This window comes from Zalophus californianus, chromosome 11, assembly GCF_009762305.2.
Source record: "Zalophus californianus isolate mZalCal1 chromosome 11, mZalCal1.pri.v2, whole genome shotgun sequence".
NCBI classification, from domain to species: Eukaryota; Metazoa; Chordata; class Mammalia; order Carnivora; family Otariidae; genus Zalophus; species Zalophus californianus.
In genome coordinates, this window is record NC_045605.1 from 74,680,141 (window position 1) to 74,705,809 (window position 25,669).

Below are 25,669 nucleotides of genomic sequence, written 5' to 3' on the forward strand. Positions count from 1 at the left end.
CAGATACTGATAGTTGCAAGCTACAGTTTTTTTTTTAAGATTTTTTTTTTTTTGACAGAGAGAGAGACAGTGAGAGAGGGAATGCAAGCAAGGGGAGTGGGAAAGGGAGAAGCAGGCTCCCCGCGGAGCAGGGAGCCCTATGCGGGGCTCGATCCCAGGACCCCGGGATCATGACCTGATCCGAAGGCAGACACTTAACGACTGAGCCACCCAGGCGCCCCTGCAAGCTACAATTTGAATGAACACAATATTTAAGGCAGGGAGACATTCCAATGGAAGAATCCATAGGACTTGGCAACTAGTTGGCACCTGCAGATGAATGAATGTGACAAAATTAGAAGGTCACCAAAGTTTCAAATCTGGAAAAATAGTGATGATCTTGATGAAGAAAGCTTCCTTGCTGATTTGTGAAAAATGTGTTGAAAAGTCTGTGGCAACGAAGGCTGTCTGTGAAGGATATGTTCATTCATTCATGCACAGATACCTATCGCATGCCTGGCACTGTAGGACACTCAAGCGCATCATGGTGTGAGGTGGTGGGGGGGGACAAATCTCAATCAGATGATCACACACATACATGTAAAATGCATCCTGTGATCAGTGCAGAGAGAAGAGGTACATGGGGTCATGAAAACAAAGACCCGGGAAGTGTTTCTTGAGAAAGTGATGATTCAGCTGAGATCTGAGGGATGAAGAGAAATTTAAACAATTTAGTTCAGGGGTGCCTGGGTGGTTCAGTCGTTGAGCGTCTGCCTTCGACTCGGGTCATGATCTCGGGGTCCTAGGATCGAGCCCCGCATCGGGCTCCCTGCTTGGCGGGAAGCCTGCTTATCCCTCTCCCACTCCCCCTGCTTGTGTTCCCTCTCTCGCTGCGTCTCTCTCTGTCAAATAAATAAATGGGATCTTTTTTTTTTTTTTTAAAGATTTTATTTATTTATTTGAGAGAGAGAGAATGAGAGATAGAGAGCACGAGAGGGAAGAGGGTCAGAGGGAGAAGAAGACTCCCTGCCGAGCAGGGAGCCCGATGCGGGACTCGATCCCGGGACTCCAGGATCATGACCTGAGCCGAAGGCAGTCGCTTAACCAACTGAGCCACCCAGGCACCCTAAATGGGATCTTTAAAAAAAAAAAAAAAATTAGTTCAGGTGGTCACTTTGCAGATGTGAGATCAGCTTCCTAAGAGGCAGTTTATGTTTGGTCATGTAAATCAGAGGTTCTTAAACTTGAGTGTGCACCTGAATCACAGGGAGGGCTTGCTCATATACACGCTGCTGGGCCTTACCCACCAAGTCTGATTCAGCGAGTCTGGGCTGGGGCCTGCGAGGTGATGCCGGTGCTGCCGCTGTGGGACCTGCTGTAAATGAACACCTACAGCACCTCTTGCCAACTAATAGAACTAAACACGATCAACTTCTAACAAATGTTTTCCAGGTTGCGCACCACAAAAATCAATTTCCAAAGTCTTTTGGTTGAAATGTTTTTACACCAGGTTGAATGTTAACAGTACATGTTCAACCTTTCTCTTTATTGAAAAATGAAAAAACAAAAAAACCACCACCATAATCGTACCCTTGCCCTGCAGTTAGCTCTGGGTGAACAAATGTCAGAGCACTGTAAACAAGGCTAATGGAGTCTTTGAAGGGGAAGAGGAGTGCCTGGCCCCCGAGACCGCTGTGGGTGCAGAGCCAAAAGGGGGTGGGGGGCGGCTGAGCTGGCCGGGGAGTGGGTTGGTTCGGGATGATCCTATCATTTCCGGCATGGGAATTCTGTTCCTTGGAGGCTGGGAAAAGGGAAAGCTATCAGCCATCAACCACTGATCTATTTTAATACTTTGCAACAACACCACACAAGAAATGCATGAATATATCCTCTTCTAAACAAACCAAAGCAGTAGTGATAAGGCCTTCTCAGCATTCGTTCTTCTCTTCCTTTCCCCAGAACTGATTTCTGGTGCCAGTTTGGTGTTTGTTTCCAGACTCTCTTCTATGCCGTTTCTATGGGAACAATTGATTCTGGTTTCCGGGGAAGCTATCACGCTCTGCGTCGTTCCACAACTTACCTTTTTCTCCCATTCATCGGTATGTCCTATGGATTTTCCCATGTCAGCACAGAATTCCAACCATGCTCTTCTTGTTTTTTGCATTTACTGCATAAGATAGAACTAACGAAGTTCCTTTATAGATATGCAGTTAAGCTGCTTCCTCGCCTGCCAGTTTTGCTATTTTGTTCTGTTTTTTTCAGAGCCTACAAGCCATGCTGGAAGGAACATTCTTGGATGTGCCTTCCCATAGGCAGGTGTGGGCGCTTCTTGAAAGCATATATGGAGAAAGAGAACCACGGAGGCCCAGTATTTGAGTGTTTTACGTTTTAACAGATATTGCCAGACTAGCCCCCTACTCCAGCTCACAGGGGGCACTGCTTCCTTATATGTGTGCCAATAAAATTGGTAATACCAAACATTTCAGTGCCACCACATTGGTGGGTGAAAAAACAGTATTTCATTCATGTTTTAATCTTCATTTCCCTCATTACTAATAAATTTTAGCATATTTTCATATTTCTACTGTCCGTTCAATTTTCTTAGCTGCGAATCACCTAGTTCACCGGTTTCTGAGGACTCACCGGCTCATGGGTGCCTGTTTTGGGCACCTCTTGTCTACTCCTCCAGATCCCGTCAGCCCACTTGGGACTCCAGCCACCGTGTAGTGATCGGTTCAGCACAGACTTCAGCCTGCTTTGAGCAGGGACACCTGTCAGTCCCTCCCTTTGGGCTACCTCTCATGCCCCAGGCTTTTTCTGATACCCTGGGTTGGACACCTGAGAACTTGCTGGAAGTGCTGGGCAATTAACCCCCTCGGGCCACTGTGACCAAGGGGGGACTGAGCCAGTGGACATATGCTTCCCCTTTCATCCCTGGAAACAGTCCTGAGATGCATGCCATTAGATTCCCAGAAGCTCCCACGCATCATGGGGTGGCCGACTCCACAACACATCCTCATAGTGTATGTTTCACTTCCCCTCATCCCTCCCTCCTGCTCCTTGGGATCATATTCCCAAATAAACTAACTCCATGCAGGCCTTTATCTCAGGCTCTGCCTTCAGGGAGCCCAGGCTAAGACCTAACAGGACAGAGGTATCTCATCTGTCACCTGTTGGTCTCCAGCACAGGACCTCAGGCTCAGCCCCCTAATCCACACCTTCCTCCTCCCACAGTATTTCTGGGAATCCTCAAGGCCAGCTCCCCTGTTTCCATGAGTCTTCCCCACGTGTTCTTTGCTCTGGGACCCTCACTGATCATCACTGCCTGAGGAACCGCTGAAGGTACTCTATATTGTCCCTTCAGATCCTGCCTGCACCTGATGAGGATGCATTCCTCCTCAAAGCACTGTTGGTGTTTTGGGAACACTGGTGTTCCCACACCTGCAGCCCTGAAGAATGAAGGCAGCATTGCATTCCTGGAGCATTTCCTCAGGGAAGCCTACAGGGCAGTACGAGAGCTCATGGGAAGAAGAACATGCCCTCTAACCATCTCTTGTCACCTACCCCTTTGGCAGGCTGCTTGGGTCCATCCTGCTTGGACCCAATCTCCTCCAGCTTGCCCTTCTGCTTGCCCTCTATAGGGCTCAGACACAAGTCCTTGAGTCCAGGATGGGGACCAAGAGCCTGGCAGATACCCTACCCCCTCCCCAACCTTGTCTTCTCCCCTAAACAACAGCCTTTTCAGGATTAGGAAACTGAACTCATCTGTTTATCGCATAGATATCTGAACCCCATTTTAGACTATAGTCAAGATATCTGGTGTACTTGAAAGATAAAGGGCCCCGTGCATTTTACTAGTGTGGATGTCTGCATCTCAGAGAGAATCATTTCACTGGGCCTGAGACATGCCTGGTAATTTTCATTCACTGGGACTTGGCTCAGCTGTTATGGCTCCAAAGCCTTCCTTGTACCCCTCCTCCAGGCAAGGTTGGGCATTCCTTTTGCTATCAGACAGAACCGTGTATGGGATCTAACTCCTGTCTCTGTTGCAGTCATTTCTAGTGGTGACACTCCCATCAGACTGGCCAAATCTTCTGGGGGGTAGAACTATCACTAACAGATGGATTCAGACACAGACCAGCTAGCTGAGTAAGACAGGGTAGCACAGAGGCAGCTAAATGCTTGTTGTCCCTTCCTCCAGGCTGTATGCTTCATGACAACAGAGTCCATGTTTACTGCTGTATCCTCATACCTAGAAGAGAGCTTAGAACCATATATGCCCCATCAGTAGTTATGGAATAAATGAATGAACTACAGATCTATTTCCTTATGTTTTCTCTCTGGAGACATTAACTGGCTTGATTTTCTGGTTTTCTTCCCTTCCCAGGGAGGAGGAGGGCATGGAGCAAATCTTCTTCCCCCCCTCTCCCAACCCAATGGTGTACTACAGATGCATTTTTGCAAATGTAAGCTTGAAACTCAATGTCAGGCAAGCCAAAAGTGCACCCCAGAGAGCCAGGGGGAGCAGTCATCCAGAAACACGGTACTACGGATGGGCTGAGAGCAGGTGAGAACTTGGCCACTGAACTGAAACTGTAGGGCAGAAGGTAGAGGGTACTGTGGTATATTTTTCTTTTGATTTATTGCTTTTGTAAGAAGTGGCTCATGTACCCAGAGAATTATGAAGATAATGTAAAAATCACTACACATCCTGCAGTCCTGAGGGAACCACTGTTAATATTATGAGCATCCTTGCAAGAATTTCTGGATGCATGTGTTAGGTTATGTTCACCTACAAATGACTGACAACGAAAATGATGATGATGTAAACGTGATCACAGCTCATTTCTCTCTCACGTGGACGTCTGCATAGGTGTTTCAGGATTGGCAAGGATCTCCACTGTGTCAGTCACCCCGGCTCATTCCGTCTTGTCACTGTATTGTATGTGGCCTCCATCTTATGTTCCCAAGGACAGCATCTGCATTCTAGAGGAATGGAAAAAAGGAAGGAAAGGGGGGGGGGGGAGGAGGAAAGGAAGGAAGAAAAAAAAAAGAGAGATTGCAAGAAAGGCCAAAGGAATACATATATTTCTGCTTATATCCCATTGGCCCGAACTAAGTTACATAGCTGCAAAGGACACTGGGAAATGTAGTCCTTTTTCTGGCAGCCATCTGCTCAGCTACAAATCCTATTACCATTAAGGAAGGGAGAAACGGATATCCAAGGGTATCTGGCAGTCTCTGTCATAGTGTTTATGCAATAACACGTAACAGGATCCAGAGACAGTATGATATAGATCACAAGCTCTGGAAATAACCAAGCGTTGAAATCTGGCTTTGCCACTTACTCTTCAGTTTTCTTGTCTGTAAACTTGGGGATTATAACAGAAGAAACCTGTTCCATAGGACTGTTGTGATGATTGATGAGCTAATGTATGTAAAAGGGCTTAGCACAGCGCCTGACAATAAGCTCTCAGTAAAGTAAAGCTCAGCTCTATGGTTCTACTCTTCTGTTCTTTTTTTTGTTTTTAGCACTCCCCAGTACAGCATGGATAAAGTTCTAACTCATCATCTGTAAATTTACTTATCTTATCTTTTTAACGACTTCATAGGATCCCATTCTGTGGTGAGAACATAATTTATTTAACTAGGTCCCCCCCTTGATCACCATTTTAGGTTGTTCCTAATTTTTGCCATTATCAACGATACTTGAATCAACATTATTTTGCCCTTGTATGATTATCTCCTTAGGGTAAATTTCTAGATGTGGGCTAGCTGGGTAAGGTTCATGCAAGCAATTTTGATAAGTAATGACATTTCACCAAACCTGGATATTATTAACAGCTAGCTCCTGAGGACATGGAGCATTCCATTATAACCAAGTTTTGAGCACCTACTATATGCTGAACCTTGTGCTAGTTGCTACAGAGGGTCCAGAGTTAATAGCCATGCCCTGCAATCAGGGAGGAAATAACCAATCAGGATTTGTGAATACAAAATTTGGATGCTGTGAATATTGATGACCTGGGGCTCAAGCTAGGGTGGGAGTCTGAGAAGGTCTCCCTGAGGAAGTGCTCTATCACCTGGGACCTGAGGCCCAAAACATGTATGGGTGTGGGGAAGGGGAGGATTGGAGCAGGAAAGCATTATCAAGGGGGAAAGGAAAATGTGTGTCGAACAGATAAGATAATGGCTAAGAACATATACTCTGAAGCCAGAGCTTCTTGGTCCAAGTCATGGCCCTGCTACTTATTACCTGAGAATGACTTCTTTAGGCCTCAGTTTTCTCATCTTTACAATGGGGGTGATAGTAATTACAGGATTATAATCAAGATTGAAGAAGTTAATACACAGCAGTATTTAGAAGCGTTCCTTGCACCTAGAAAGCACACTGTGTCAGCTAGTTTTAATCCTTTCATCTTCCTGCCTTTGCTTAAAAGTCAGCCCAAGACTGAGAGTTCAACAGTCAGCATCAAAGCCGCCCATTTGTTTCCCCTGTTTTCCCCAAGGGTTTCCTCTTTCATTCTTTCAACCTGCGTTACGGAACACCTCCTAGAGGGTAAGCAAAATAGTAGCAGACCCAGGCTTTGAGAAACAACTGTCTGGTGGTGAGAGATAACTTGAAATTAAAAATCTCATACAAACAGAAGCCCATTTAGCTAGGAACCAATCTGCATTGGGCAGAGCACCACAGGGTGATCTGTGAGGGCTGATCAGGGGCAGGTCCAGCGAGGACATGAGGGAGAAGCCAAGACCTAGGGGACTAGGTGACTAGGGGGTTAGGGGAGAGAGGAGACCGGCCGAGGGAGCAGCCTATGGAAGGACCCTGAGAAGGGCTCGTCTAGCACAGGGGAGGGACTGAAAGACAGCAGTGAGCTAAGTGGAGGAGTGAGTGAGGGCATAGGAGGGCTCCAGCCCCCAAACAAAGACCACCTTGGAGTCTCAGGGTGAGCGAGCCGTCTGTGTCCCATCATGAACAACCTCTGTAGCCTCTCCAAGGTCTTCACTTTTGCCACCCGAAAACTACCTTCCTTCCAGCCACTAGTTTCTCAAAACTTCCTTGTACTTGGCTGCCAAATAATCCTGAAGCTCAGGAGGAGAGTCCATAGGAGCACTTCTTCAGGAAAGAAACAGCATGTATTGAACACCTAGTATGAGCCAAGGCATGCTCTGAGCCTTTTACCCATCTTATGTCATTTACTGCCTGAGAATCTGTGCAATAAGTAGTATTTCTCCTTTTGAGAAATAATAGAGACCCAGAGAGCATATGCAATTTGCCCGAAGTCACACAGCCTCTCAGACGGTAGAGTCAGGTCTCTGAAGCCAAGGGTGAATAGTTACTCCGTATTGCTCAGGCCGTGGGGCAATCCTGGTGTTTCACATGGGCTTGTTAGAATCTCAGGAAACCACCTGGCTGTGCAGTGTGATACTTTCAGGCAGCAGCAAGCTGAAAATTACAGAAACCTCTTTTCAACCAAGTGTAGAGTTCATTAAGCTGCAGGGAGCTCTCAATATCTTCAGCATTTCCCGGCAGCTCTCTGCTCCATGAATAAAGGAAAGAACTAATACCCATCCCTAAAAAGGTGAATGAAAGCTTTTGCTAACTAAAATACTGCAGATGAGCGTCTCTCCCATTTGGCCGCAATTACCTCGGCTGGTCCCAAGTTACATCATTGCTAGTGAAATGATTAACAAAATAATGGTAATGATACCAATGGTAAATTAAATGGAAATAAAAGGAGCTTAGTGTACTATTCAATTTCCCACTTGGGGACCACTCCTAAGTTGTGTTCTTCAGCTTCCCACTGGGAATTTCCACATGTAAATAAATATGCCTGGTTGAAACTGCAAACTTAGACCTCTGTACAGGCCTAACCCTGGGATTGCCTCTCTCTCCTGCCGGGGAGAGTTCCCGAGGCTAATGTCAGTGAAGATGGATTTCCCCTCCCCCCAGAATGTTCCAGTGAATTATGTAAATAGAGACAAACACCTTATAGGACTGACCTCTGTCACAGAATTTGACATCCTCCTGCCCTAGCCAAACCAAGTGGAAAATTGGATTTACAGAAAACGAATCAGGACTTCCATTGCAGCCCAGATGCTTTGTGGTGTCTGGGTTCTTGCCACCACAAATCAACACAACCCCACCAAGAGAAATTACCAACAGATGTGACAAGGAATGGGCATGACAGTTGGGGTCCACTTTGTGTCATCAGCAGGTACCTATCTTGTCAGAAGCCCTTTTATTAGGGTTTCAGCCATAGTCATTAGTTTTTCTAATAGTTCACCCTACAAGAAGAATGAGAGCGCTGGGTTTAAAATCCAGCTCTGCCTCTTATTAACTGTGTGATTTCAGACCTGTTACTTAAAAAGCACTCTGGGAACCATTTCCTCATCTTTAAAATAAGGATAATAATAGTACCTATTGACGATGTGGCTTTGAGAAGTGGAAAGGGAATACATGTTGCAGTGCCTGACCCAGACTAATTGCTCGAGAAATGAGGTCTGTTCTTACTTTACTATTAGCCCCCAATTAAAGGTTGATTCCATTTCAGGATGAGTATAAATTTGGTTTTAGACTCTGATTTTTAACATGACTTGAGGCTGCCTTAGGTCTTGAAGCTCTATTGATATCAGCTTGTATAAAATTAAGCTGTTCTTTTAAGAATTACCTGACACTTATAAGCAACGTAATTTGGAGCAAATCGTACCTTCACGGGGCCTTAGTTTCCTTTTTTGTTCAACTGAAATTGAACAAAGATAGAATTATAAGACTCTTAGAAGATGAAATTATAAGACTCTTAGAAGAAAACATAGTAAACTTTCATGACCTTGGATTAGACAGTGAGCTCTTAGATATGACAAAAAATGGACAAGTGGTAAAAGAGAAGATTCACAAGCTGGACTCTATCAGAACTGAAACCTTTTGTGCTTCAAAGGACACCATCAAGAAAGTGAAAAGACAACCCACAGGATGGTAGAAAATATTTGCAAATCATATATATTGGATTAGACATGAATCCAGAATCTATAAAGAACACTGACAACTCAACAACAAAAAGACAAATGAAACAATTTTTGAGTGGGCAAAAGATTGAATAGACATTTCTCCAAAGAAGACAGGCAAATGGCCAATAAGCTATGAGAAGATGCCCAACATCCTTGGCCAGCAAGGAAATCCAAATGAAAACCATGAGATCGACAGTAACAAGTATTAGTGAAGCTGTGGGGAAGTTGGAACCCTCGTACATTGCCAGTATAAAAATGTGAAAAGGTAGGGGAGCGGGTGGGAGGATGGGTCAGTCTGGTGATGGGTATTAAAGAGGGCACGTTCTGCATGGAGCACTGGGTGTTATACACAAACAATCATGAAACACATCAAAAACTAATGATGTAATGTATGGTGATTAACATTAACAATAAAAAAATGGAGCAAAAAAAATAAAAATGTGAAAAGGTGTAGGAAAACAGACTGACAGTTCCTCAAAGGATAAACATAGAGTTACTTAATGACCCAGGAGCTGCACTCCTGCCAGCCAAGAGAAATGAAAACATCTGTCCACATGAAATCTTGTACAGAATATTCACAGCAGCATTATTCATAATAGCACCGAAGTGGAAACAACCCAAAGGCCTACTGACTTATGATGAAACTTGAAATCATTAGGCTAAGTGAAAGCAAAGCCAGTCACAAAAGACTACATATTATATGATTCCATTTTTATAAAATGTTCAGCATAGGCAAATCCGTAGAGACAGACTCCAAAGGGCTGGGAGGAGGAGGGTTGGGAGAAAGTAGGAAATGACTGCTGGTGGGTACAGTTTCTTTTCTTTTCTTTTTTTTTTTAATTTTTATTGTTATGTTAATTGGTGGGTACAGTTTCGTTTGGGGGGGTGATGAAAATGAATTTTTTAAAAAGATTTATTTAGGGCGCCTGGGTGGCTCAGTTGCTTAAGCGACTGCCTTCAGCTCAGGTCATGATCCTGGAGCCACGGGATCGAGTCCCGCATCGGGCTCCCTGCTCAGCAGGGAGTCTGCTTCTCCCTCTGACCCAACCCCCTCTCATGCTCTCTCTCTCTCAAATAAATAAATAAAATCTTTAAAAAAAAAAAGATTTATTTATTTATTTTAGAGAGGGCAGGGGAGGGGCAGAAAGAGTGGGAGAAAGAAACCCAAGCAAACTCCCCACTGAGCATGGAGCCCAACAGGGGGCTTGATTTCACTACACTGAGACCAGGACCTGAGCCAAAGCCAAGAGTCTGACACCTAACCGACTGCACCACCCAGGTGAGCCGGTCATGATAATTATTTAAAATTAGATTACGGTGATAGTTGGTCAACTCTGCATATATGCTGAAAACCACTGAGTTTACATTTAAAAAATTCAATGGTCTGGGGACATGATTTATTTGGACCTTGTCCAATTTAACATTTTATAGAATAAAGCGGATCTTGAAATGGTGCTGGGCCCTACAGGAAAAGAATTCATGTTTGTGCACCATGAAGGATTTAACTTAGCCTGTGTACAGCGACAAAGCCCACCTTCCTACTATAAAAATTAGCTAATTCACGGGTTAGCTGCTGCATATGCAAACTGGTGGTCAGGCACTTTATAACCACTGACGTTTGTTGGGATGCTCATCCTATGCCTGCTCCTATTCTACCCACTTTCCATGGGTCTCATTTAATCCTCACAGCAGCCCTAGGAGGGTTCAAATGAGAAACTGAGGATCGGAGGATTACAAAGATAGGAAGTTGAAGGGTTAGATGCAAATGCAAACAGCTTGACTCCAAGGCCCTTGGCCATACTTCTTTCTGTCCTGCTGGCTTCCTCTATACATCTACCTGGGTGCAAGGAAAGTGTGTGCTTAATCAGCAGTGAGCAAATAACGCAGTTAAAAATAACCTTATCATTTCTAGCTTTAGTTCTTAAAAGCACGTGGGTGGTATGATCACTCGTTTTTTTTAAAGCCGTGAATTCAGCTTCCCTGGATGCTCAGGCAGGCACTGCGATTTGCTTGCAAGGCACACACTCTCGGCTTCCCAGGGCGAGATAGGCGCCTCTTATCAAAACCAGGCTGACTGTTCTTTTTAATTTTTCCTTGGTAAATGTCTGTAATGGAGCAGCTTCCCAGAGGGCTCCTAGAGCTCCGGATTACTCCACAGCTGGGAAGTTTGCTCCAGAAGCCCTAAAAAAAGCCAGATTTCAAAGTGCCTGTCCCACAGTCCGCAATTCTCCATCATAAACACCAGAAAACGCCTCTGGGAAGGTAGCGAGCTGGAGGCGGCGGCAAATTGCGAGGCCCCGCCTTCGGCGCTGTTGGTCCTGCCGCGGGGGCGGGGGGGTTAGCTCGTGCCCCTCCCCGGCCCTCCTCTTCCTGCGCACGCTGGCGGCTGGGCCTCGCGCTACAGCAGCCTTCGGCAGCCTGGAACGTTCGCTCGCCGCGGGCTTGTACCTGAGAAAGCTCGGTGCAGCTCCATAGATAAAAGGAAGGTTGGTGCCCACCCTGGGCATGAGCTGCAGGGCTCCACATAGACAGCTGGGCCTCCAGCGTGTGGGCGGCCCTCTGGGCCAGGCGTCCTGCCCGGCCCCTGCCCGCGTGCTTGCCCCGCGCACGCGGCCCGCGGTCCCGGCAGGCCAGGCAGCCGTGTCCTAGGTGTGTGCCCCAGTCGCCAAGGCCCAGTGGACCTCCGTGGGCACCAAAGGCTCCTTTGGGACGACGCTTCCTTTGCAGATACCTAGCGCTTTTGCGGACGAATTGTCAAGGTCTGTGCTTTAAAAACAAAACAAACACCCAAGCCCTAGAAATCCAGAATTGTATGATGACATGACCCGGGGTGAAAAAAATAGCCCCAGAACATTGGATTCCCTCCTCCTCCATACCCCCACTTCCAGGAAGGGCTTCCGGGTGGGGGAGGCGGGGGTTGGTGTTGGAGGCTTGCTGAGCCCAACCTGGGGATTCCCTGTCTACAACCCACTTACAGGTGGGCCCAGAGGGTCCCAAGGCCGTGCTTGTGCCCCCTTCCTGCATGGCCTGATCTCCCAGCGTCAGATTCACTGCTCTAGTGAATGTTTCTTTAACTGGCGAGGCAGCCCTGAGAGTGGGAAGAACCTGACACCAGCAGAGCCAGATCATGGAGCAAATCAACGGTCTCCAGTCCCTGCACCGAGGGGCAAGAAAGCACCGAGGAACATAACGCGGTGGAGATCGTTTTATTTCCCAGGACTCCAGGGAGGTAAAGTAACACAGGCACATACTTCGGTGAACCAGCTGAAACGGGTGGAGGTGGTGAGACCTCCCCAACTCCCTTGCCTGATCACAACAGGTAAGTGCTGCCTACTTACCTGGACGGTAGGTCAGGTTAATTGGAAAGGAGGCAAGCCTGGGCCGGAGTTGCTTGGGCAAGCAGAAAGGAGCCTGAGGTCTGCTCTGTGTTCATCCTTTTCCCTCCCCAGGCTCAGTCTCTATAGGACCACAGAACGTCTGATTGAAGAGACATCTAGTCAGGAGGCTTTCAAGATCCCCCAAGAGCAGGTTGGGGGGGGGGGTTGCGCCTTGTGCAGACCTCCCTTTCTGCCTCTGTAGCGTGTGGGGAGGGACCTGCTGGGTCAGCCTGCAACTCTGACTCACTGTGAAACCCAGGCTGAGTAATAGAATCTGAAGCTCTTCCTGTACATTTTCAAGATGGTTCTCTTGGGTTTTTTATTCCTCTCAGTCTCTCTGCTTCTGGCCTAAAAGAGCTAAGCCATAGTCCCATGATCAAAGCAACTGGTGCGAGACAATTGCCTTGATTTGCTGTTGGCTTCACCTCTGCGTTACCCTCAGTAGCCTTTCTAATGAAGCCACTCTGAGCACAAGATTTTGAAACTCACAGGTATCAGGGCCCTTGAAGTCATCAGTCCTTCCCAATCTGTCCCAAGCCCCCCTTACTCTAAAAAATATTTTATGTACCCTCTTTACTATCCTGAAATGAAACAAATAATATAAGCAACCTGTATATATGATTTTTTAAAAAATCATCCTAATATTCTTACTATATTAAATAGGAGAAGTTAAAGTAATTTATTAGGAATATATACTTTAATATGGACGTGTTTGGGTACAACCCAACCAGAGACATAATGAAGAAGTCAGCCTCCTACGCACAAAATCATGTATACGATTCAATGTATATGTCTGTGTGAGCTGCAAATGCACAGGGATGTATTGGTGACTCAGACACTATGAGTCGTGTCAGTTTCCCAAAATGAGTTCCAGCATTGGTGGTTCAGGGGTTCATTTTGCGCTGGCCAAAATGAATTCCAAAAGAATTTAAACAACTCTTTTTTTTTTAAAGATTTTATTTATTTATTTGAGAGAGAGAATGAGAGATAGCACGAGAGGGAAGAGGGTCAGAGGGAGAAGCAGGGAGCCCGATGCGGGACTTGATCCCGGGACTCCAGGATCATGACCTGAGCCGAAGACAGTCGCTTAACCAACTGAGCCACCCAGGCCCCCAAACAACTCTTGATTAAAGTAATATTACTAATAGAGTAACCCAACAAATTCTACTCCTAAGTATATGTTCAAGAGAAACAGAAACACACGTCCATGCAAAGACTTGTACAGGAGAATTCACAGCTGCATTATTTACAGCAGCCAGAACAGGAAGACCTTCCAAATGTCTATCCGCTGGCAATGGGTTGAAAAGCAAAGGGTGGTGCACTTCAGTGGAATACTATTCAGCAGTCATAAGAAGCAAGCAAACTAATCACCCATGGCACAATGCAGCTGAACCTCAAAAAACATTACGCTAAGTAAAAAGAAACTCAAAAGGCTATGTGTTGTATGATTCTGTTTATGTGAAATTTCTAGGAAAAAAAATCTATTGAGACAGAGAACAGATCAATAGCTGCCTGGGGGTGGAGCAGGAGTTGACTACAAACAGGTGCAAGGAATGGAAATGTTCTGAGTCTGCACCATGGTGATGATGGCCTGGCTTATCCAGGCTGCTGACATCACTGAAGCGGTTAAATACTTCACTGGATTGATAATGCTTTAGAAATGAGTGAATTTTATCGGATGTAAATCACAACTCAATACAACTATTTTTAAGATGTACTCTACCCTTGATTTACATGGTAATTCCATTTTTTCAAAAATTCGACATACACCAGTTGTGCCAAAAATGAATTGTATTCATATTTAAAGCAGAGCCAGATTTTAGCATCAGATAATTATGAACAAGTTTTTCCTGTCCATGAGTGTCCAGTAGGACATGGGACAGTTGTGAGGGACAGTTCGCTGTGAGGGACTGTCCTACATATTGTAGGTTACCTACTATTCCTGTCCCCTGCCCACTGAATTCCAGAAGCAGCCTCTAATCACTGTGACACTGAGAATGTCCCTATAGAAGTCCACATCACCCCCTAAGAAGTAGTTTCATCCCCACTGACAATTCCTGATGTAGTCCAATGTCACATGGGGAGACTGAGGCCAGGTGAGGGTCAAAACTTGCCCAGGGTCCCAGAATAAGTTAGTGCTTAGCAGCATTTGACCCAGACATTCTTTTTTTTTTTAATATTTTATTTATTTATTTGACAGAGATCATAAGTAGGCAGAGAGGCAGGGAGAGGGAGAAGCAGACTTCCTGCTGAGCAGGGAGCCCGATGCGGGGCTCGATCCCAGGACCCAGGGATCATGACCTGAGCTGTAGGCAGATGCTTAACGACTGAGCCACCCAGGCGCCCCTGACCCCGACATTCTAAACCACACCTCGGATTCTCTGGCCTGTATCAGACCTATATCATTACTCTTATTTTTCTTTCTCTCCGGACTGCTCCATCCTTCTGGTACCTAACATGTAAACAGCTCAGGCTCATTCAAAGTTATATAATAGAGGAGGCAGGCAGGGATCTAGGGATTGTCAGTATTATGCTAGCCCAGGAAATTCATCATCAGGGAGCTCAAGCCATGGGGGCAGCTGTTTCTATGAGTCCCAAACATGAAGCTTCAGTGAGTGTATGGGCCCAGGGATGTCAGGTACCCTCCACGCAGGCTGCAGTTCCAACCTCTCTTCCTGGGGCAAACATTACTAACAGATTATGGCACGCCTCCCTTCTGAGACTGGATGCAGACTCCACCTCTTTCTCAAGACAGCCATTGTTAATTGAAATTTTCAGAAGAGACAGTTACTGTCCTAGAGGTGCTGGGTCCAGAGAAAGGAAATGGACTGGGTACAGGTATGAGACAAAGAGCCATCATTAGTCCAGGAGGAGGAGAAGGCTTCTGGGTGTGATAAACAAAGGAGCAGACCAAAATGAAAGACCAGACAAGGACACGGGAAACAACATTTCAGCCTTTGGTTCAGACAGATGGGTCCTCAGAGAGCAGATGCTCAGTAACTGCTTGATGAATGACCACTGAGAGAAGAACAGGGACCGTCTGTCCTGGTTTTATAGCAACATCTTGGTCGGAGCCCAAGTAGGTAGCTGTGTGTTGCTCCCCGAAGTGAGGCTGGAATCCAAAGGTCTCTGAAGCTGATCTCATAGCCTAAGCTCTCTGGAGAGTCCTTGTTTTATGTTAGAGGAGACTCATCCTAGATCCAAGGAGTTCTCCAGCACAGATGGATGTGATCACAAGAACAGGTTTCTCTTAGAGGGAACCAGAGACATGCTATGTCTAAGAGTTGGGGAATAGAGTCTAGTGGCCAAGTGCATGAGCTTTGGAGTCAGACAGACGTGGGTTGAGATCCCAACATGGCCAATTACTAGCTTTGTGATCTTGAGCAAGTTGCTTAACTTCTCAGAAGTCATTTTCTCATCTCTCCATGGGATCTAATTCACAGAGTGTTGTGAGGGTTAAATGAATGGACATTCAAATATCTCTCTGGCCATTTGAAAGTAGCCATGAAATTTAGTGAGGATGGCCTGCATCCCAAGCTTCAAGGATAGGTCACAACTGATCTAATCACTTCAGATAATCCCAGCCCTGTTGCTACACTGATTGGTTTGGGGATGAGTTACCTGGGCTGTGCCAATCAACATGTGGTTTTCTCCTGGTTAATTCAGTTTGGTTCAGTCAGTAAAATTTAGAAATGTTGTTTGGGTGTTAAGAGGAGGACTGACTCGATCTCACTCTCTTTTTTTCTCTGTCTCTCTTTCTCTTTCTAGATATGAATGAGGCATTATATGGCCTCAGCTTCTGCCAGAAGCTCTTTTGTGTCCATGAATAAAATCTGACCTGCAGAAATGCAACACATGCACTAAGTCAGAACTAGATCACAGAGAAACCAAACCAGACCCCTGATCAAACTTTACCTGACCCAGGATGATCTGTCCCTGGACTTTTTTTTTTTTTTAAGATTTATTTATTTTTATTTTGAGAGAGTGAGAATGAGAGAGAGAGAGAGTACATGAGAGGGGGGAGGGTTAGAGGGAGAAGCAGGCTCCTCGCTGAGCAGGGAGCCCAATGCGGGACTCGATCCCGGGACTCCAGGATCATGACCTGAGCCGAAGGCAGTTGCTTAACCAACTGAGCCACCCAGGCGCCCTGTCCCTGGACTTTTAACTCAAAAAATGGATTGGTCTTCCTGTTACTTAAAACGTAAAGGGTTAGCACTTGTAAGCGCTCAATAAATGCTAGCAATCAGAACTATTAGTATTTTGATCAAGAGGATTACTAACTGAAAACCAAAAAAGGGTTTGACATTTTCATCCCAAGATACAGCACAATTTTTCCAATGGCATTCAGCTATTTCACACCTTTATCAAACAAATTAATTCAACAAATAATGATTGAGTTCCTACCACGTGACCGGCCTGGTGCTAGGTGAGCAGCTATAGTGGAGAGCCAGACAGATTAGGTACTGCCAGTTGCCCAGACCCACTGGCCCGAGAGCCTCACCCCATCACCACCCCTCTGAGGGGTCTCCTTCCTACTGAGCTGAGAGGGTGAGCTGCATGCATCCCTGAAAGGAAAACCTTGCAAAATGGTAATGCATGGGGAAGCTCTGCGTGACACCCAAGCAAGCGGTTTTTAGTGTGGCGTCGGCAGGACTGACTCCTTCCTTCCTGCCTCCCCATACTCCAGCTCGGCCAGGTAGACCCTCCTCACCTTCCTCTCCTCTTGCGCCTTCATCTGCCTTCAAGACATCACCAGAAGCCCTCCAAGATGCTTCCTGGCTGAGGCAGATGCTCACTGTCCTCCTCATGGGACCTCACATCCGTTTCCCTCCCCTGGTCGCTTAGTCACTCTGGGGCTCCTGGCTTCCAGCTGCTCGTACTTCCAGCCGTGACCTTGCCCTGCCCTCCAGGCTGTGGACTCTTTCAGTTCACCTTTACCTGTGCCTTCCAGCCCACTGCGCTGTCTCAAAGGTTTGCTTTAAACCTGCCCATAGCCCCACTTGCCCACAGGTGGCTTATAGGGGTTCTGAAGATAATTCCATTATGCTGAGGTTCCTGACTTCTTTTGTAGCTCCTGGCCCCCAGCCTAGACTTGCCTCGTGCCTAAATAAATTCCAACTTTAACATAATGGGGACAGTGCCTTGTCCTGACTCAAAAGCTACATTGCAAAAAAAGGGGAAAATGCTGCATTGCTATCCCATTTTCCCCAGCCTTGCTTTTCCTTTGGTCGTATACGCTGAAAGCAAACAAGTAACACATACTTAAGGCGGGGGGCGGGGCTCACGTTATAGCATTTGATAAAGTAGAACGTTAAAGCCTTCCATCTGTTTTCCCTGAGTCCCTCTCCGAGACAACTGTGCTACCAGCTGGCTGTGTAGCTCTGACCCCAGGTAGTCCTGGATTCTAGAGGCAGGTCCCCTGGATTCAAATCCCACTCTACCACTTATTAGCTGTAGATATTGAACAATGTAGCTAACCTCCCTGAGCCTGGTATACTTATGTGTAAAACTCAAATAATAACAGGACCTACTCTTGAGGTTGCCTGGGATGGGGGTGGATGGACTAAAAATAAGAAAGGCAGGAAAGTACTTAGAACAGCAATTGGCATATGGTTAAATGCTTAATAAATGGAAATTATTATCTACCTCATTTTTAGTAACAGTCATGCAGGGTGCCATAGTTGCATGCCTTTTATTATAAGCTCATGTGGTTTATAGGTTCACTGACCAGTTACTCCAGAATTGAGATCCGATACTGAGAATGAGTATTTGAAGTTGGGGCCCCTTGGAAAACCCAGGATCTATGGTTTTGGTTTTCCTGTTTGGAATCCAGTGACATTGTTCATCCCACCTTCAGGTGTTCACATGCTGGCTAGCAGATATCGCAAGAGACCATTTTCTAGCAAGGGTCACCTTTGCATTCTTCTAGATGTGTTCTCGAACTACACACCCTTTCTTTCCTCCCAAGTTCTGTGTCCTGGGGAACCAGCAGCTTGGATGGCCACCTCTGCTCTGAGCTGAGCTTACTACCAATTAGAATCAGAGCACTTTTTCCCCCTGCTCTTCAGCATGCTAGGCTGGCAACACACTTGCTTCCTAGCAGGTTAAAGCAATCCCAAAGTATCTTTGAATAGTTCTCTTTCCTAGAGAAAAAGAAAGGAAAGAAGCAACAGACCAGATGGATCTAAATTGAACACACTTTTCTTGGCACTTAATTTCCCTTACACCGAGCACAAAAGTCATTTGGGGGCCTTCTGGGAATACTTCCCAAGCAACGCCTGGAGTTGTAACCATTTGACAGCCATAAACCATATTGAGCCTCACGGGGCTTAGCTCCCCACCACCACCCAGGAGCGCGATCAGAAACTACCATTTACCCTGGGAAAGCGTCCTGTAAGTGGCACCAACCAATCTTCCCCAATACAAGCAGACCACAAGTGGTGCTGACAACCATGCTCAGCAGAAGATGCAGGGGAGAAGGAGAAAGAGCCAAGACAGCCCCTCAGAAGCAAATGCTCCACCTTCCCCAATTAAGATGTCCATGCCTCTGTTGTCCCTTTTTGTTCATGGTGCTGTCCCATGGCCATCTCCAGATCAAAGGCAGACAAATAGGAGGTGGGATTCCTAGTCGTTGTTTCTTGTTCACCACCTGTATCCAGCCAGCTAGCTGGTTGAGTCTACTCAAGGATGGGTCTTAGATCCATCCCAACTTTTGCTTCTCTGTGGTCTGTTTTCTAGTTCAACAAAATGTACTGGAACTATTGGGGGCTTTATCGGCACTCAGCTGACAGAACACACCCCAACAGTCCTCCTTATTAATTGTGGGACCTCCAGCAAGTCACTTCACCTCTCTGAGTCTTGGTTGTCTCATCTGTGAAAGGGGAAAACAATGCCCAATGTGGTGTATTACTGTACAGATGAAACGAGAGCCGCATCATAAGTGCTGATATCCACTAGTGCTCAATAAGTATCTATTGGACGATGAAGAAGTGAACAGAGACTTGCAGTTAAATGGGATGGAATTGCTTTGTATGTTTACTTTTTTTCTCTTCCCCAAACCATATCAAAATGGAAATAGATAAATAGAAGTGTAAACTTACAGGGACGCAGAGAACAAAAACAGCATAACCTTGATCTGTGACCCCTAAAGGCACAGGAAACAAAAAAGAAACCGTCCGTGTGACACCTGCCTATCAGTCCTTGCGTCATGGAACACTCCAAACATGATGGCCGAGAACCACAATCATTTGCTCGCAATTGTGTGAGTTGGTTTGGGCTGGGCTCAGGTGGGGGTGCTTCTGCTGGTATTAACCGAGTTCACCCCTTTGCAGTCAGAGGGGAGCTGGGGTGACTGAGGGCTGGGCTCTGCTGGGTGGGTCAGCTTCTCCCTCCCTGTGGTCTCTCACTATGCAGGAGGTGGCTTTTGCTTCTTCACCCAGTGGTCTCAGAGTTCCTAGCAGCCAGAGGATATCACCCAGTGCACAAGCTTCTGCTTGACTGGTGTTTGCTAATGTCCCATTGGCAAGTCACAGATTCAGTGTGGGAGAGGATTGCAGAGAGTCAGGATGCCTTGATTCATGAGGGAACATTCTGCAACATTATTGCACAACTTCTGAAGCACATTCACCATCTTTCTCAGTTAAGAGGATCGTGTCTCCGTTGCCTCTCGATAGAGATGCTCTCCAGTGGTACTGACAGAGTCAGAGGTAGATCGAAAGAGATAAAAGCAGGTGCACAAGTGAGATTGACTTAGCCAACCAGAGAAAATGGAAACCAAAGTCTGAAGTGGGGGGACACCAAGAGGGAAACTGGTGCATGCTATGGATCTCCAGGGAGTCAGAAATTGAAGGCACCAAGTACATCTGAAATTCAGAGCACAGGTGGGCCTCAAACAGAGGAATGGGCTGAACGCCTGCATAAGAGGCACTGTCCTGCCCCTCTGCATCTTTGGTCCTGCCCCGCACAATCCAGCGAGTACCCATCCATAGCCCAGAGTTAAGATGGACCCTGGGCAAGGTGAAACCAGGATTCTTACCTCAGGAGAACAGGCACTGATGAAGGTGGGGGCACCGTACTAAAAACTGGGGGGTTACTCAGCTAACAGTAAAATAACAATAATAAGAAAATTAGATGATGCCACAGGTGATTAATAGAAACTCCAGAGAGAGAAAAAATATGTGAAGAAGTTATCAAAGACTTCAATATATTTCAGTACAATTTCACAGTTTAAGGAAATGAGTTTCCAAATTGAAAAGGCCCACTGAGCACTTTGCAGAATTAATTTTAAAAGAAAAAAAATGTAAAAAAAAAAGAAAAAACACAACTAAGGGAAATACTGTGAAAGTTCAGAATAGCGGGAATAAAGAGAAAATCCTAACAGCTTCCACAGAGAAAAGATCAAACAATCAGCAATGAAAACAAGACCCACAGAGGCTCAGAAATCCACGTGGCATCAGACTTAGTGGCTACAGCAGGTGCTAGAAGATAGTGGAGACATGCTTTCAAAATACTGAGGGCAAATGATTTTCATACTAGAATGCCATACTTAGCCAAGCTGTGATTGTGGTGGTAGGCTAATGATACTTTAGACATTAAAGACCTGAAGAAGGGCGCCTGGGTGGCTCAGTTGGTTGGGCAACTGCATTCCGCTCAGGTCATGATCCTGGAGTCCCGGAATTGAGTCCCGCATCGGGCTCCCTGCCCAGCAGGGAGTCTGCTTCTCCCTCAGACCCTCCCTCCTCTCATGTGCTCTCTCTCTCTCATTCTCTCTCTCAAATAAATAAATAAAATCTAAAAAAAAAAAAAGACCTGAAGAAATTTACCTTACATGCATCTTTTCTTAGGAAGTTACAAGAAATAAGTCACAGAAACCAGAAAACAGGACCTGCCCGTTAGTAGCATATTGTCTCTTGTCTCAGAACTGTGAACCCACACTTGTAATACTCTATCACATGATGCCGGACCGAGACTCTGAAAATCCCTTCCGCCTCGGCCAGCTGGCTCCCTGTTAACTTGTGCTCATAGGGAAGGGGTTTGCCAGAGGGGCACAGGAGGGCTGGAGAAGGAGGAGGGGACGTGCTCCCCCCTGTTTGCTTCCTATCTGCAATTCCTGAGAGGATCACGCTGGCCACCTCTTCACCCTGGCAGAAGAACCTTCTTGAAGCAACAGCTGAAGCCAGTTTGCAGTTTTCCCAACACTTGCAGAATCCACTTTACTGTGTCCTAGATCGCGATACCAGCACCAGCCCAGCCACCGCCTTCACTGCCCCACCCCCGCCTTCCCCGCACGCACATGCAGTCCAAATTACGGGTATGGTTTCTGAAACCTGAGGGTAGTGAGAGGAGACCCCAGCCCGACAGGCTGTGCATCAGACTGGTGGGTTGCTTGAACGGATAGCCCCAGTTGGTGACCTTCCTGCATCTATCTATGCTCTTTGCAGACTGACTTCCAGAATCTTTCATTGAAACATGGAATCTGTTTCTCTAGACCTTGATTCTGGATGGCCACTGTGACTTATTTGGCTGGGAGAATGAGATGGAAGTCATGGTGAACCAGTTCCAATCCTAGCCTCAGGAGGTCTTGGGTATTTCCTTTCTCTTTCTTTGGAGTCCTTGTCCCCACCATGCAATCTGAGCTAACCCGCTGGAGGAAAAGAAATCATGGGGCATGCCATCCTGCAGCCAGCTGCCCCACCCCTACCCTCCCAAGCAGGGCTGTGGTTAACTGCAGATGCCTGAGGGAGTCCAGCTGAGCCTGGGAGGACCAGGGCGAAGAGCTCAGCCCAAACTGCCAACCTGCAGGACTGTGAGCTGAATTAATTGATTGTTGTTTTTAACCACTACATTTTAGAGTGATTTGTTGTGCAGAAATAGCTAATTGATTCACAGGCTTAGTTAGAGAGCAACCAGTCCATTTTGGAGCAGGAGGCCTCAAGACTCACCAATGGATGTATTCAGGAAACAAAACATCCTTAGATAAGCTAATGTGTTTGAATATGTTGAAAGAATATTTACATTTCTAGGGGAGAGTTAAGTAATGGTTGCTTTTAGATTCATTTGTAGAAAGCTAGGCAATTTATAATGAAAAAAATTGTACAAGAAAGACAATGCATCATAATGTTTGACAGGTCTCACCTATGAATAATATTCACACAACCATAATAAAGCAAACACTGAATATTGTTTTAACCTTAGATTATGGTATAATGATATTGGGAGGCTGGGGGTGGGTGTGACTCATGCACATGTGTGATGGAAGATGAAGAGGTAAAACGGGGAGAAATCTAAATCCTATCTTCCATGATTAGAAGTTAAGAAATAGCAGAGTGAATATGTTGGAAGCATAGAGGTAGATTTCAGAAGAAACAACTAAGTTAAGTAGATGGCTCTGTGGAGTCACAGTGTTAGTGGGGTGAGTTGGGACTTACTGTAAGCTTTGTGGAACTATTTGATATGACTGTGTGTGTAATAAATAAATAAATATGTGTATGTATATGTGTGTGTGTATATATACATATATATATAATAAAATTCAAATTTACTAAAATGAATGGCCTTTGTGGTTTTCCTTCTGCAGTAATTGCCAACTCATTATTGTGAACTTGATTCCCAAGGCTTGGAATCAGCAGTTCTGTCTTTCTGTGTTTTTACTAGTGGAAATGCAGATAATATTCCTTAAAGTTCTCTTGTGTCCCATGGGCCCTTGCTCCCAAATCTAATCACCATCTTTAGTTCTCCCTCCCAAATACGGCAGCCCGCCTATCTCACCATCATGTGTGTACGAGAGCTGAGGACATCTTCCCAACCAGTTTCCCTGTCTCTTGTCTTTCTTGTTCCCTTCAAATATTCTTCACTGAGATACCAGAAATGATCTTTCTAAGCAAGTCATCTCAGGTCATGGCCCTGTCTAAAATTCTCCATCTACTCACTAAAATGGCATGCTTGGTCCTTCATGGTCTGGGCTCTCACCTTTCCAACCTCATCTCTTGCCACCTGTCAAGCTCGTCTCCAGCCGCATAGCCTCTTCCCACCCCTTGTTTTTGTCATGTTCTGGTTTTCTGCTTAGTTTTTGCACATGGGATTCCTTCTGGCAGACGCTATTGGTTACCAACTCAAAATTCACTCTTCCTTCTCTTTTTACCTACAGATTCCTAGAAATCCCTCTGTCTCAGGGAAGGCAGGCCCTAGTCTTAGTCTGGAGGTGCCCACTATATAACCCAGTTCTGGCTAATTATTTGGAAGAGTTCTGGCTATGGAACATCAGGAAAGGTTTTCCCTTCGTGATAAGAGGAAGGTATGCAAGCAAAAACTCCCAACCCCTTGGAGATGGGTTAGAGACCTGGACCTGCTGTAGAGCAGTGGGAGGAAGAAAGGGGGTGCCTCCTGGAACTCAGGCTTCCTACAGTCTCTGCACCAATGATAGAAACACCACCTGACATTTTGCTGTAGAAAAATAACTCCTCGTTTATGCCACTGCTGACTAGGACAATACTTGAAGCTGAAAGTGTTTATAGTGGATATACCTACACTTCCCAGCCTCAAGCCTGCTCATTAAAGAGCTCTGTCCCTGACCCTGTGCACCTAGAGCTGCTTTAATTATAGCACAATAGCTAACAGCACCAGCTCTGAAGCCAGACTGCCCTGGTTCTTCACCCAGCTCTACTGCCTACCAGTTGGTAATCTTGGACAAGTTATTTCTCCTCTCTGTGCCTCAGGTTCCTCATCTATTAAATGGGGATAAGAAATTATTAGCTTTATCTAATTATCATAGGGAGTAAACGAGTTAATATAGGTAATGTACTTTGTACCTGGCTCCTGATAATCATTCCCTTAAATTTTACTGTTATTAAATAGCAGTATATTAGCTTCATCATACTCAATCACAATAGCCTAATAATTCTTTTCCCTGATAGGTTGTAAAGTTAATGAGGGCAGGGATACATCTGTCTAGTTTATTATATTCTCAGGGATACTTTGTCTAGACATACTGCCCAGTCAATATTTACCAAATAAATAAACATAGATCATACGACATACAGTATACAAAAAGTAAACCAAGTCAAACATTAACCCAATTGGAAAGGTTTTGTTCACCTGAAGTCAGTGAAGGAGTTACAAATGCGTAGCTTTGTGAGTTCTAGAAGGCTACTGCAGGAAAAATTCCCATCATTGCTTCAAAAGACTAAACACCCATGTGCTCATCAGACCCCCAGTGAGCAAACTTCATTCCATCAAGGAAAAACCACAAGATCAGCCAAAAGATACTCAACAGCCAGTGTTGAGCCAGATGTCTGTAAGCAATTGCCTTGGCCTTGTCCACATTTGGCCTTCTGAAGATGGAGACTGTATCAAAGATAGGATGTGGGAAATAACAATAAATCAAAGCACACCAATTCCAGATAACTGTTTCTCCAGTATCTTTTTTATTTTATTTTGATTTATCATGCTTTTCCTTGCCATTCATACCAGTAGCAGAGGAACTCCTACTCTCTGGGCTTTCATTTTTTTATAATTTATTTATTTTGGATTATTTATGTATTTGACAGAGAGAGACACAGTGAGAGAGGGAACACAAGCAGGGGGAGTGGGAGGGGGAAAAGCAGGCTCCCCACCAAGCAGGGAGCCCGATGTGGGGCTCGATCCCAGGACCCTGAGATCATGACCTGAGCTGAAGGCAGATGCTTAACGACTGAGCCACCCAGGTGCCCCTCTCTGGGCTTTCAACTCATCCTTATCCCTCACTTGAGCTGGAATGTCATGACAAAGTTATCCTTTACAGTATGTGTGTGTGTGTGTGTGTGTGTGTGTGTGTGTGTGTGTGTGTGTGTGTGTGTGTGTGTAAATAGAGAAGAAAAATCTAGCACAGTATTTAGGATTTTCTGTTTAGTATGCAGTTTTTCCCCCTCATGTCTGCTGGTAGGTAAGACAGGGAAAAATACTCCCTGCGGCTTCAGAAAGTTTCTACCATCCATCCTCCTGATAAATCACTTTCTTATCTCTTGCTTTCCCCTTCACCTTGAGCAATTATGGCATCTTTATTTGCAAAAGCTCAGTAATTGGAAAACTGCTTTATGAATCTGCTAACCTTTTCTTCCATAAAGGTTTTTTTCCCCATCACACAGAAAGCTAAGGGAAAGAGAAGAGAAAGGGAAAAAAAAAAGTATGTATTTTGTGAGATCTAAAAGGATGAAAATTGAACTTATTTAATACTCCCACTAGTTACTTTGCAAGAACTTGAAAAAGGGGCACAAGAATTTGAACCTTTGGATAACAAGGCTGAAGGTACATGAGGGATTTTCTTTTTT

General features: G+C 45.5%; 1 protein-coding gene across 1 annotated transcript; it reads left to right on the forward strand.

The window, feature by feature from the left end:
- Nucleotides 1-1,327: 1,327 nt before the first annotated feature.
- LOC113913617 lies at nucleotides 1,328-21,420 on the forward strand. The gene is made up of 5 exons (XM_027577885.1): nucleotides 1,328-1,356; nucleotides 4,367-4,546; nucleotides 11,557-11,747; nucleotides 11,966-12,307; nucleotides 21,209-21,420. The coding sequence occupies exons 1-5, from the start codon at nucleotides 1,328-1,330 to the stop codon at nucleotides 21,223-21,225; spliced, it is 759 nt and encodes a 252-aa protein (XP_027433686.1). The 3' UTR covers nucleotides 21,226-21,420.
- The last annotated feature ends 4,249 nt before the right edge of the window (nucleotides 21,421-25,669 follow it).

Excerpts from the sequence above, each read along its gene's own strand:
- LOC113913617 (XM_027577885.1), top strand. The coding sequence starts at position 1,328 with ATGCCGGTGCTGCCGCTGTGGGACCTGCT. Across the intron at positions 1,357-4,366 it reads CTGCCGCTGTGGGACCTGCT|GGAGGAGGAGGGCATGGAGC; the intron begins GTAAATGAACAC and ends TTCCCTTCCCAG. Across the intron at positions 11,748-11,965 it reads TTTGCGGACGAATTGTCAAG|GTGGGCCCAGAGGGTCCCAA; the intron begins GTCTGTGCTTTA and ends ACCCACTTACAG.